Raw genomic sequence first — 14,163 nt, forward strand, 5'->3', positions numbered from 1 at the left:
GCGAGTAGAGTTACTGGTAGTTGTTACAACCTGGGCCCAGCATATGCATCTCAGTCTAATGCTAAGGCTTCATAAATGAACAAACATGCAGACATTAAAGATTTGGTTTTTATTTTTTATCCATAGGTATCAGAATTGAATGATTCATTTTTCTCTTCGCTTTGTAACTCTTGTACTTTGGCATAGCTTTTACCAGACCCTGGGGTCTTGAGGGGCTATTGCATAGCTGACAAGATCCTGATGACACAGCAGAGCCAGCTCTGGCACATGACTCCTCAAACCCAGCTTCTCCCTGCCCTGCTCGCCAACTCTCCCTGCGAGCTTATCGGCTGTCAAAAAATAATTGTGAAGTTAGCCCAGGGCTTCTTCAATGGCCTGCATGGAGCCCGTCTCTGGGGCCCTTTCCTAATCCATACGTTTCACCTGCCTTCAGGTGTCGGTGATTCTGGGCTCTCCCCCCCACCCCTACCGCTCACTGACTATTCCCGTCACTCACCGAGACGTGGTCTCGGGGAAGCTGCATGGATGGCAGCGTACCCGGGGGTTCATCTCTATCTCCCACTGAGGCCATCTCAGGAGGCGGTGGGAATTCCAGTCTGCAGAGTTTGGTAGTTGGTTTTAGCAAGCAGAAACCCCAGGCTTCTAAATACCCTTACCACTTGGTTTCAGGCTAGGACTCAAGACTTCACACATTTGCACAGCGCCTTGCAGCGTGCACAGCACTTTCCTTGCCTTGGTTACGCAAGGACCCTATGATGTGGAAAAGGCTGTTGCTCTTCTCAGTTACCAATGGAGAGATGGAGAACAAGGGGGAAGAGGTGTCCTGCTCATACCCACATTCCCTCTGGCTCCAGGACGAGTCTGTCTGTAACTGTTCAGTCAGACCCAGCCCTGAGCCCATCACGCCCAGCTCCACAGCTAACCTGGGCTTCCTGCCAAGCTTTCTGTACACTCTGACATCCAAACCCTGGTGCTGGACCTCCGTGGAGATGCCCCCCTGCCTGCAGTGGACTGTACACTCTGCTTCCTTCTCCTCTGAGCCCTAATTGCTCGGAATAGGCCTTGGGATGGTGAGAGAAGCATCTCTAATTCCAGAGGGCTCCAAGTTCCTTCTCTCTCTTCCATATTCTCCTCACAAGTTTTTAAGGAGCAGAAAAGGGTAGTCCTGGAGGAATTGGGGGCAGGGGAGAAAGAAAGTTGTTTAGAGCTGCCAAAAAGTATGGTAGCAAACCCCCATGATCCAGCGGCTAAGCTGTTGGTGAGAGACGCTCTTGGTTCTCCACCTGACACCTCCTTCCTCCCCCATCACACCCTCTAAGTGGAGAACAGCTACGTGCTCCAACCTGGCCAGCCGCCAGCCTAGGGCCACTGTGGTCAGCCTTCTCAGCTCCATGTGAGCCAGCGAGGTGCATTATTCAGGTCTTCCTTCCCTGACCCCATAACCCAGCCGTTTTGTATCAGAGATTTCCCACAGGGCCACTTAAGGACGGAATGTGTTTGAAGATCAAGTCATCCTAGACATATTCTTTGTGTCCCTGCATCTAGGGATCAACTCTTTGGTCCCTGTGATCAGCAACATTTCTTTCGGGGCTCCTTTCAGTTGATAGCAGGTATTTCCCAAAGCAGAACTCATTATCAACCTTGGGTTCTCACCACCACAAAGCCTCCACAGGAGATCTAGATGAGCTTTGAAAGAGAGACTGAGGATGTTGGCAGAACTGGTTTTTAAAGAGGCTAAGAGGTGGTGTGAGAGATTTTAAGAACTTATAACAGGAATGGCAGATGCTAGCCCTAGGGTGACTCTCTCTCTCTTCCCCATCTTTTCTTCCTCCCTTCCCTCCCTCTACCCCCTTCTTTTCTCTCTTTCTCTCCCTCCATTCCTCCCTTCCTCCCTCTCTTCCTCTTTCTCTATCTCTCTCTCTCCCCCCTCTCCCTTCCTACCTTTGGTAGACATTACTAATTAATCATAGTATATTAGTACTATATTGCAACTCGTGTTGACATTCTCTGTCCTGTTCTTTTTTTCTTATGTGTGTCTTTTAAAACCTATATCTGAGAATGGGATTACAAATTCCAGGTAGATATCCCCGGAGCTGCCTGCCATGCCTCTGCCCACTTCACTTACTCCTACAGCTTGAGCCCTGAGCCCCATGGGTGTCAAAACCAGAGGGCTACCTGTGAGCTTCTGATGCTGATGCGAGTGGGACAAGCTGTAGCCTGGCTTTAACTTCTCATTTTAAAGCATTAAATGTCAGGAACTTAATTAACATTTTCATTATTGCATTTTTATTGTGATCTTATTTAGGCTACAGACGTGTAGGAGCCAACATTTCCTTCCTGCTTTTTTTTTTTAAAGAAAAAAATATCAATCAAAATGATAAATTCTTACATGTTAGGGTACTTTCCTGGTTCTCAATACCTCTGCAAATGCACATCAACATTGAAACATCAACCAGTTGTCTACTCATTCATCCATTCATTCATTCATTCATTTCACAATTAGTTATTGAGCACCTAACTATATATTATATTTTGGACACTGTCCTAGGCTCTGAGGGTGGTAGGGTGTCTATTGGCGACACTTGTAGAGTATAGTTTTACTGGAAAATCTTGATCACTTTCATTTATAATAAATATGACCACAAAGTGATGAATGCAAGAGGAAGAAAGAGATGGGGAGAGAAAAAGAAAAAAAGGACCGAGGCCATAGTGTTATCCAGGTGACTTCTTTACCTGCCATCCTTGATGGCCATGGTCTGCTAAGTATAGTTGTCATATTCTGGGCATTCTATACTTTAGGTTACATAGTCCATTCTATTGGGTCAATCCACTGCCTGCCACTCAAAGAGCTATGTTGACAAATTAAAGTTGGAAACACATACAGACACACACATGCACACACACACACATGCACACATACACACACACAACACACACACACACACACACACACACTGGTTTTTCTTAGGCTGAAATATGTATAAGGAAGAAGGTGTCCTTAGACCCGGCTTCTCCGTGCGTGGCTACTCTTTCACTCCTGCCACCTTCAGGGAACATCTGTCAAAACCAATATTTAAGAGATTATCGGTATATGAAGAAATAGTTCAAGAGATCCAAACTAATCAGTATTCAGTCTTTGAGTTTTGCTATTTAAAAATTCTTTCCTGTCACATTATTGACTACTGTCTCATACTGGGTTTATCTTCCTACTGCATTTTTGATATGACACCCAGAATGAAATCGTACACATCAACTTTCAACATGACTCAGAAAGTGTGGACTCACTGCTCCCTCTCCCCATACCCCAACACTGCCCCTTGTAAACTGCCTGACCGTTTCAAATGCTCTGCTTCTGTTTCAGGCAACATTGGCCCGGAGCTCTCGTACACTGATATCAGTGTGTTCATCTCTTCCGACGGGGGCAACACGTGGAGACAGGTACCTGGGAGATTCGGGGACAGGGAAGAGGGATTTGGGGCAGTTTCTGCCAATATCTCACCTTCCTGTAGATTATTAGGCTCATGATGATTTTTGTGGTTGCAAAGAAATGGAAAAAGCTTTTCAGTTTGGTTAATCGGACTGGCAGTTTAGATGGCCAATGGGGCAAAATGGGAAGACCACTGGGCAGGGAATAGGAGGAGCTGGAATTTTCCCATGTCCTTCATTCTTTCATTCTGCAACATGTACAGAAAAGTCACTGACACAAAGTCCTGTGCTGGCTGCCGAGGATACAACTGATAAAATGTTTCTATCATTATTGTGCCAGGGAGTCTTGCCAAGCAGGTCTCTTTACCTTTCTGCATCTGTTTCTTTATCTACAAGGTGAAGGGGGTAGACAACTAAACCAACAGAGCTCTGGAAGTCTGTGGTTGAGTATTGTGTGGGTCAAGCCATAAGACAGTATGAAACAGCTTCACAGATACATGACTACATGAAAAAATAATTCAGTTGCCCAAACATTTGGAGCAGTGCTGTCCTATAGAACTTTAATCAGTGATGGAAATGCTCTGAATCTGTGCTGCCCCGTGTGGTTACTGAGCACTTGAAATGTGGCCAGTGTAACAGAGAAACTGAATTTTAAATGTTATTGGTTTTAATCAGTCTAAATTTGAATGGTCTCTTGTGGCTGCTCTACTGGACAACCCAGATTCTTGTAATGTCAACTAGGTGTCAAGTACAAATTGAGAAGGCAGCTGAATACTTCAGATCTCCTTCCCTAAGGAGCTCAAAATTAAATGGAGGAAATAACTACCTCAAGCTTAAGGAGACTGTGTTATTTTAGTGACATGATTAGCTTGGAGACAAAAGAAAGGGATTGTTCTGCTTGGGAAACTTGGAATGATTTCACAAGAAGAGGTGACATTATACTAAGTCTTAAAGAGTGACATTATACTTCCCCATCTGGGGAAGAAACAGAAAGAGCACAGGATACCTTGATGATGAAGGTGAAGTCAACATCTGAAATCTAGTTGGATAAGTTCCTGTTGGAACCCTTAGGGAAGATTATCACTATCACCAACATCATCATCGCCACCCCCATTGCCGCCATGGTCACCACTACCAAAAAAATTTACCAAGGACCTACTAGACACAACCAAGTACAAGTACTTCAAGACATACAACAAATAATAAGTTCAGGGTCCTCCTCACAAGGCCATAATCAAGTAGATGAGGAACAGACACATAAGTGAAAATATACCTTCAAAATATAAGGTAATCTATTATAAGTGCCCAGTGAGGATAGAAGCTGGGATGCAAGCTCTTCTAGTATAGAAACTCCAAGCAGATATAAACCATTATCTCTGTAACTTAAGGAATAATTCTCCCAGCCAAGTGGTGATTGCAACATTTTGTCCTTGTACTATCTCTACTTTAGTTTTCTATTCTCTTTTCCCAAAGAGCTAAGAATTCCAGTTTCCACTCCGCTGCTGGATAGGGCAAGAGTTGGCAGCAACCAGAATGATAGTATAAGAGGAACGTGTGAGCATAGCAACTTCTCTCTCCTCTCCAATGCCAAGAATCATCGTTTAGTTCTCATCCTGAGACTTTGATCCAGGATCTCTATGATGTGGCTGATCACAGAGTCCACCTATGAGCTCTGGAGAGATAATACTAGTATTACAGGTTCAGTGTCTACATGTATATCTGAAATATAAATGAGTCCCCCTTATGTCCTTTGTGCATTAAGACTTACCATTAGGATGGACATTTTTTTTTTCCTTAGAAGTCATATATAGGAAAGATATCTAATTGTGATTTGTCCTGAGAATTCACTCACTTTTTTTTATAGTGTTTCCTGGGGCATATATATATAAGAGACCCCATTCCTTCTACTACTTTTCTTTCAAATCTACCTTCTTACACCTTCTGACACTTTTCACTTAACCCACCATCCCAACTTCTCCATCCAGGCTGCAAAAAGCACCACTACTGCTTAAAAGCTAGAGGGATTCTCCAATTTCAGTATTGTCTAAAAGACTTAAAATAGAGGATTGGTTCTCTGCTGGAGAATTTGTTTTTTGTTTCAGGTTAGAGATTTGAAAGTCATATATACTAGAAGCATTGCTATATGTGGGATTAGGTCTGAAGTTCTCTTAGCTAATAGCCTTTCATTATAGTTGATGCTTAGTAAATACCTATGTAGATGGATGAATGAATCCTTAATGAGTTAATGGATGGATGAATAGGTGACAGGCAAATGGATAAAACAAAGAATGAATTACTTGAGGTCCCCAGGAATACTATATTTCACTGAACATTTAGACTAAGAATCCCTAGGCAACAAACTTAGTTTTACATCCATCTTACAGGGAAATATAGGAGGTGGTGGTTAACTCTTAAGAACTCAGTCATCCTGCATACCATAATTTTTAAAGAAATGTCTTTTATCATCTTAGATAATTATAAACAGCTCTATAAGACATAGATCGTTTATAAATTAGCCAACCTCTTAATAGCCGAGGAAGGAGAGGGAGCTGTGTAGTAACTTACTAAAATTAAGATGGGGAAGATTTTCTTTGTACTTTGCATCACCCAGTTGAGCCTCCTCTTCTTGTAACACACTGGTTCACAATACTAGTGGGAAGAGTCATGGGAAAACCTTTTTTTTTGGCCTAGGGAGTTACTTGTTCTCTGCAAGCTCATTTCCTCATCTATTAAACGGGGGATGATAGTACTTGCCAAATTGCCTGATACGGTTATTGAAAGAAGAAACAATGTATATGAAAGACTTTGTAAACTGTCAAGCACTATGCAAATGTAAGGTGTTGCTGTGATTGTTGTTGTTGTTCCAGATCTTTGATGAAGAGTACAATGTCTGGTTCCTAGACTGGGGTGGCGCTCTCGTGGCCATGAAACACACACCTCTGCCAGTCAGGCATTTGTGGTAAGGTAGCTCCCCACCCGATTAATGAGGAACTGCATAGTGGGAATAATTGGCACAAGTTATATCTGCATGGTTTTGTGCCCATTTACCCATTTCCTCATCCATTTAGTCATCCATCTGTCCATTTAATATACATTACATCATCTAACTCTTAGGTGGCAGTAGTAGGACAAATGTTTTAGGTGGGGGAGTATGATGTATAGAGTGGGCTGGTAGGAATGGTTACTCAGATAAGGCAAAAGAAAAAAGGGTGGGCAGGAATGACCTCGGAGCTCAACCAGACAAGATTAAGAATCCAAAATACAGAAGATGGAAATTGCTTCAAGAGAAGGTTAGTACATGTAGCAACTACTAAGTTCAGATCTGGATAATTTGGGTTTGAGATGCCTATAAATATTCAGGCAGAGATGATCATTAGTTATCAGATGTATTCTTCTGAAATCAGGAGAGAGGTCTGGGCTGACACTCTAGATTTAGAGTCATTTAGCCATTAGGTGGTTGTTGAAGCCATGGTAGTGGGCTCAATGCCTCAAGAAGGTGGGTACCACAAGGAGAAACCAGAGACTACTATGAAACACTGATGAACACAAAATGCAGAGTAGAAGAATAAATTATGGGAAAGACTAAGAAGAAATAGCCAAAAAGATAGAAACACAGCAGAAATATTTTCATGGATGCTGAAAGAAAAGGTGATCAATAGCACCAAGTTCTATAATCAGATAAAGTCAGTTATGGAGTGAAAAACGAGCTAGGATAAATCAGTATGAGATGTCATTGGTGATCTTTGTCAGAGTAGATTCAAAAGAGAGGTGGGGTTAAAAGGTAGATTGCAATAGATTTATTAGTGAATGACTAAGTGATAAGCAATGGGGTAACATAGAGAGATCATGACCCTGTTTGGGTAGCTCAGTTGGCATGCTGACACACCAAGGTTGCAGGTTTGATACTTGATCAGGGAACATAGAAGAATCAACTAGTGAATGCATAGATAAACGGAACAACAAACTGATATTTCTCTCTCTCTCTCTCTCTCTCTCTCTCTCTCTCAAAATTAATAAATAAATATTAAAAAAATAAAGTAGGCCTGACCTGTGGTGGCGCAGTGTATAAAGCGTCGACCTGGAAATGCTGAGGTCACCGGTTCGAAACCCTGGGCTTGCCTGGTCAAGGCACATATGGGAGTTGATGCTCCCAGCTCCTCCCCCCTGTCTCTCTCTCTCTCTCTCTCTCTCTCTCTGACTCCCTCTCTCTCCTCTCTAAAATGAATAAATAATAAAAAAAATTTAAAAAAATAAAAAAATAAAAAAATAAAGTATTTATGGAATGGAGTTGAATGTGTACACACACACACACACATGACTCTCTAGTGAGAACAAATAGCTGAGTGAGAATATATTATGATGATGATTTTTATGATGATTTATTTATGATGATATTGCTCTTTTTATTTACTTTTGTTTAGGGCAGTGGTTAGATATGTCTCATGTGTGTTTATATCCTGAAGGGAAAGAATTTCAGGTTCAACTAAGTGAACATTTGAGAGTGAATATTTGGTGGTAGAGAATTTGCTGTCTAGAGTACAGTTGGGAGTGGATTATCGAAAGGCTAGAAGATGAAGCTTACATTAAATTCCAGGCCCATGAACTGTAGAGTAAGAATTCTAAAGACTTTACTGGGAAGCATCAGTTTATAATCAGTAAATGGCCTAGGGAAGTGGTCAGCAAACTCATTAGTCAACAGAGCCAAATATCAACAATACAGTGATTGAAATTTCTTTTGAGAGCCAAAAATTTTAAACTTAAACTATATAGGTAGGTACATTATTATTAACTTAATTAGGGTACTCCTAAGCTGGCTTTTGTGCCCAAACATGGTATTTTGTGGAAGAGCCACACTCAAGGGGCCAAAAAGCCGCATATGGCTTGCGAGCTATGGTTTGCCGACCACTGGCCTAGGGTCCCCAGGTGCCAAATCTACACTTTAATCACCTTGGTAAAGGCTTAAGAAGGTTTCTCTCAATCTGGCCATCTAAGATAAATCATATGAAATTGCCATTTTTGTAAGTCAAAAAATGGTGAAATATTGTCAGTTTCTTTTTTTAATTTATTTTATTTTATTTTGTCACAGAGATAGAGAGAGTTAGAGAGAGGGACAGATAGGGACAGACAGACAAGATGGGAGAGAGATAAGAAGCATCAATTCTTTGTTGTGGCACCTTAGTTGTTCATTGATTGCTTTCTCATATGTGCCTTGACCGGGAGTTACAGCAGACCGAGTAACCCCTTGCTCAAGCCAGTGACCCTGGGCTCAAGCTGGTGAGCTTTGCTCAAACCAGATGAGCTCGCGCTCAAACTGGTGACCTCAGAATCTCAAATCTGGGTCCTTCGCTTCCCAGTCCGACACTATATCCACTGAGCCACCGCCTGGTCAGGCTATTGTCAGTTTCTTAGAGCTCAATCTAGTGTGAAGTAAAATGGTTACATTTACCACTATATCTTTTTAGAGATTATGAGAATACATTTTAAACAGATACATGGAACTGTTTGTAAGAAAAGGGCTCTACCAACTCAAGAAGGAGCTTGTAAAAGTCCCCAATGTAATTGTTCATCATCCTTTTACTGTTGATCATACACTCTTTGGGCAGTATCAGAGGAGTGGCATTCGGTGACATTAATGACTGTCAGCATTTACTGAGGGATTATTACATTCACAACACTGTTCTAAACCATTACATGAATGTTCAGATTTATTTCTGGAAACAACCCTATGTGTGTGGGTACTCTTTTTATAACATATTTATAGTGTCAGAGAAATGCAGACATATTGCTCAAGGCTACACAGTTAGTACCAAGCAGCACTACATGGGGTCTCTGTAATGGATGTTCTCCTGTTTTAATTACTAGTTTCCCAGACACTTTAATGAGTACACAGAGGCTTATCATATGGCTCTGACTACTGGGAGATCATAGTCAAGAAGTTTAGATAGTCCGCATAGCAACACAAGTCAAAGCAATGCTTGCTAAAGGATGCTGGATGTTTGTATTGCTGTGGTCCTAAAGGAAGGCGAAGTTCTGCCTGATATGAAAGGGGATATCATGACACTGGTGGCATGAGGGCTGATACTTAAAAAAGAATGCTAGGCCCTGGCAGGTTGGCTCAGCGGTAGAGCGTCGGCCTGGCGTGCGGGGGACCTGGGTTCGATTCCTGGCCAGGGCACATAGGAGTAGCGCCCATTTGCTTCTCCACCCCCCCCCCCTTCCTCTCTGTCTCTCTCTTCCCCTCCCATAGCCAAGGCTCCATTGGAGCAAAGATGGCCCGGGCGCTGGGGATGGCTCCTTGGCCTCTGCCCCAGGCGCTAGAGTGGCTCTGGTCGTGGTAGAGCGACGCCCCGGAGGGGCAGAGCATCGCCCTCTGGTGGGCAGAGCGTCGCCCCTGGTGGGTGTGCCGGGTGGATCCCGGTCGGGTGCATGCGGGAGTTTGTCTGACTGTCTCTCCCCGTTTCCAGCTTCAGAAAAAAAAAAAAAGAATGCTAAAGTAAGAGAAAACTCTTATCAAAGCCAGAATTCAGAAAAGGAGAAAATGTTCAGAAGAGTCCATTTGTTAGGAATTAAGAAAGTGAATATGGGTAGGTAGAACTCAGAAGAACTTATTGCCAGTTCAAGGGATTTGTGTTGAGCCTGTAGGTAATTCCTTCCACTATGAAGACCTACCTCTCTCAGTGGAGAGAAGAGCTATCTCTGCTGAGGGCTGAGTAGGACTCACACTCTCAGAAAGGACAGCTTGACTCTTTGACTCTTAAAATAAGGTGATTAGGTTATAACCAAGAAAGGTAAGGTTTCTCAGCCCCTGTCATGATGTTTTAAGGACCTCCATCAAAATCTTCATAAGAGAATTGATAAATGCTCTGCGGACAGACATAACTGGGCAGGTTTCTTCCACTTAAGTTCTAGGAGAAGAGGGTGGCAACCTCAACTTACACTTGACCATCACCTCCCTTAATCATTGATTTTTAGGAATCTATCTCCTTAGTGGCAAGAGCAGAGGGACTATAGGATTTTGGCTTTGGTCACTCTTAGCATCCTTACTTCTGACTATTCGGTGTGTTCTGTGATAGTTTCTCTCCAGAGACCTGATCACTTCCAAAAGGAGCAGTTGTCTGGGAATTTCTGGAGGGAAACCAGCTAAAGTGGAAAATTTATTTAATATTCAGTCAGGGATATGTAAGTAGGATCAAATCATGTCTTTCAAAGTCATCAATACTAATTTTGAATTTTGTTCTATGATGTATCTCTTCTGTTGGTGAGAAATATTTCTATAAATATAAATAACTGCATTTCCATTGAATTACCTCTTACAATAATGATAATATCACCCTCTATTTGTTCGCCTATTCCAACTTACATAGTATTAAAAATAATTTTTCAAAGTCAGCTTTTAAGACAACATTTTCTCCATATAAAAGACATTGACACTGTCATTTGTCATAAATGCTTCAAATGTTTTCCTGAACTTGGACCACCCACTATTTCTGCTACTTGTTTGTCTATAAATACCTTTCTAAAATTATGCCTAAGTGGTTAAATACCAGCTTTTGAGCATGTTAGAAAACAACCTCAAAAAACTCATTGAGGAATTCCCCTTTGACCTTCTGTTTTAAAGGGTTAGTCAGTGTTTTGTAAGGGCTTGACCATATAACATTATCATCAAAGTTTCTTTAGGAAATTCTTGACTGGTTTTGTCTCCTGCTCATGAATTGCAAGCTTGTGAAACTCAAATGCAGTTTCTTCATTACAGGAGTTTAAAATAAAGTCCCAACCTTCACGATCAACACATAACTCATTTTGATCGGCAGAAAGGTTAAGTAATTCCTTCATTGTTATTTTCTATTGTCGGACTGACAGTATTTTGTATACAGATATATATTTGCATAGGAAAAAGACACCAGTCTACCCACTCTCATGCAAGGGTGTTGTGGCTCTCAAATTTAAATAATAGCTACATTGCCTTTCAGAGAAAATAGGAATCCTAATTGAAAAGTGGGAGAAACCTCAGCTAGGCTAACAAGGCCTGCTGTTTCCTATAAACTGAAATGATAGGGAGCTAGATATGCATGAGACAAAACAGCCTACAAATGAACCCATCTATCTGTGAGCATGTACATTTGGACACATAAATATTAGAACCTAAGTGCTTTTTCAGGTTAGCCTTCCATTCAGTATTGCTTTTATACCGTAGAAGCATTAGAGGGAAGTGCATAATGGAGCCCCACGACATCCGTGCTCTAATGAGAACCCACAATAGACAGGACTCCTCATCGGCAGGTAGACTGGGATCCTACCGTTTGCTTAGCCCCGACAAGCTGTCAGTGTCTCCTTTCAATGTGATGTTCTTGGAAACTGAAAGTGAAACATCACCTGGCCTTTTATATTCCTTTGTTCTTCTATAAATGATGGTGAGCACCACCTTTTTGTTCAGAGAAACACTCATGAAAACAATAGTTCCAACAAATATGTATCTCTGAGAAGTGAAAGGCATGTGCTATTCTAAAGACCTTCCAGGTGGCTAAAATGTCACCCCCTCATGCATGGCGAGGAAATAGAGTAGAACAATGCACCTCAACTGAAGGGAAGAACAATGATTCTCAATGGCCATTATAATTCTATTTCTGTGCTCGAGACCTCAGGGGTGGAGAGGCTGGTTGTTGGAAGATCGTGTCCTGTTTCAGTGGACCTTACCTAAATATCATAAAGTTATAGACACATGGAGCAAGAAGGGATCATAGGAGACATGAAATCTACTTCCACAAATCTGGGGTAACAGATACCTCTGTGACATTGAAGAGGATTAGTCTGCTTCACCAGGAGACCACAGTGATGACCAACTTGGAAATACCCAAGACAGAGAGCTTCTCTCCTGTGTATAATGATTTTAGTTTATTAAGATCATTTTTGTGCTGAGCAATAATGAACCTACTTGTCATTTCTGTCTATCAGTCCATATTCTGCTGGACAGATCTTGCAGAATGTTCACTCTAGAATTGCAAGTGATTTTTAGAGTTGTGAAAAGGACCACAGTTGGAAAGGACCTCAAGAGATTTCTTTGTAGTTATGGAAAATAATCAGACATGCAACTCAGGACATAGTCTATGCATTTTGAATTTATTCCTCACATAGTCATTGAGCATATACTATTTATCCACCATTAGTACAGAGGTTGGTATATACCAGTGAAAAACACAAAATATTGGGAGCTTATATTCTTGTATACATATAGTTGACTCTGATCTTTAGAAGAATCATTAGAATGGAAATCTTTTCTTCCTTATACTATCTGTATTTTCAATTGATATTTGCATGCACTTAACTATATTTTCTCAGATTTTATTCAGACGTTGTCCATTTTTAGTAGTCAATAAATATGATTGTTTTTGTTTATTTGTTTAACTATTTGGAAGCTTTCTTCATAAAAAATATTATAAGACAATGGTAATTAATTATCTCTATTCTCTTCCCTAAGTGATCTTCAATTCATGTAACTTGTTTCTAGAACAACCTTTAATAACATTGACTGTCAGTTTTCTACAATGAATTAAATTAAATGGACATGTCTGGTTAGCTCAGTGGTAGAATGTGGGCCCAGCATGTGGATGTCCCAGGTTCAATTCCAGGTCAGGGCACAGAGGAGAAGTGCCCATCTGCTTCTCCACCCCTACTCCTCTCACTTCTCTTTCTCTCTCTCTCTTCCCTTTCTATAGCTCGACTGGAGCAAGTTGGCCCCCGAGTGCTGAGTATGGCTCCATGGCCTCTGCCTCAGGTGCTAAGAAGAGCTCAGTTGCTGAGCAATGGAGCAACAGCCTAGATAGACAGATCATTGCCCCCTAATGGGCTTTCTGGGTGGATCCCAATTGAGGCTAATGTGGGAGTCTGTCTCTGCCTCCCCTCCTCTCACTGAATAAAATAGAAAGAAATTGAATGCAGTCTTTAGGATTGGTAGAAGGATAATTTCTCTTATTATGCATGTTATCTATCTGTGAACATGTGCTAGACTCAGTGGCTTGATTACCTCTCACAAGAGTGACATTTCTGGGAAATATTTACCTTGAGACTGACAATGACCCCAGTTTTGTTTAGCTTGACCTTATCACTAGTTGCTATCTTCCTTTCTCTGACTGTGGGCCTTTATTTATTTATTTTTTAAAATTAAGTATCAGGCTTTAATTTGGTCTTGCCTTATAAGTGACTTCTAAATCTGCATTCTCAGCTTTGATCATTCCCTGAAATCCGGATCCATCCCCCCAAAGGTCTCCTCCCTCTATGGTGTCACAATGTGGAAGTCCAAACAGCGTCTAAATCTTCATGTGCACCAAACAGAAACAAACAAACAAACAAGAAGCTTTGCTTTCCCTTTTCTTTCCATTTCTCCATCTCAGTTGCTTAACCCCCAAGTTCATGTTGTCCATGATTTCTTTCCTTTGCTCAAGCAATCTGTGTACATTCTATCACCAAATCTGATTCACTTCACCTCTGTAAATACCCCAGGTCTTTCCACCTCTTTCTATCTCGACTGTTAAAACCTTTGTCCAAATCTCTTCTCTTTCTTGTTCTCTGACCGTTACTCGACTTTCCTCCAGTGTATCTTCTTGCATCCACTCTGAGCCCTGACAATCCACACACTGCAGAGAAATAAAAGTTATATTTTAAAGTTTAAATCAAATCCTATCTTTTGTCTAGTCTGGCCCAGCCCTATTTTTTTTTAAATTTTATTTAGAAAATTTAACA

At 41.4% G+C, this 14,163-nt stretch overlaps 1 protein-coding gene across 1 annotated transcript in view; it reads left to right on the top strand.

Moving 5' to 3' along the window:
* SORCS3 (sortilin related VPS10 domain containing receptor 3) overlaps window positions 1-14,163 on the top strand; it is a 620,103-nt gene that overhangs the window by 518,776 nt on the left and 87,164 nt on the right. The window contains exons 12-13 of the mRNA XM_066239920.1: window positions 3,362-3,438; window positions 6,294-6,385. Of these exons, the coding sequence (XP_066096017.1) occupies window positions 3,362-3,438; window positions 6,294-6,385 (169 nt within the window). The remainder of the gene's footprint in view (window positions 1-3,361; window positions 3,439-6,293; window positions 6,386-14,163) is intronic.

The sequence above is a fragment of the Saccopteryx bilineata genome, chromosome 7 (genome assembly GCF_036850765.1).
Source record: "Saccopteryx bilineata isolate mSacBil1 chromosome 7, mSacBil1_pri_phased_curated, whole genome shotgun sequence".
NCBI lineage: Eukaryota > Metazoa > Chordata > Mammalia > Chiroptera > Emballonuridae > Saccopteryx > Saccopteryx bilineata.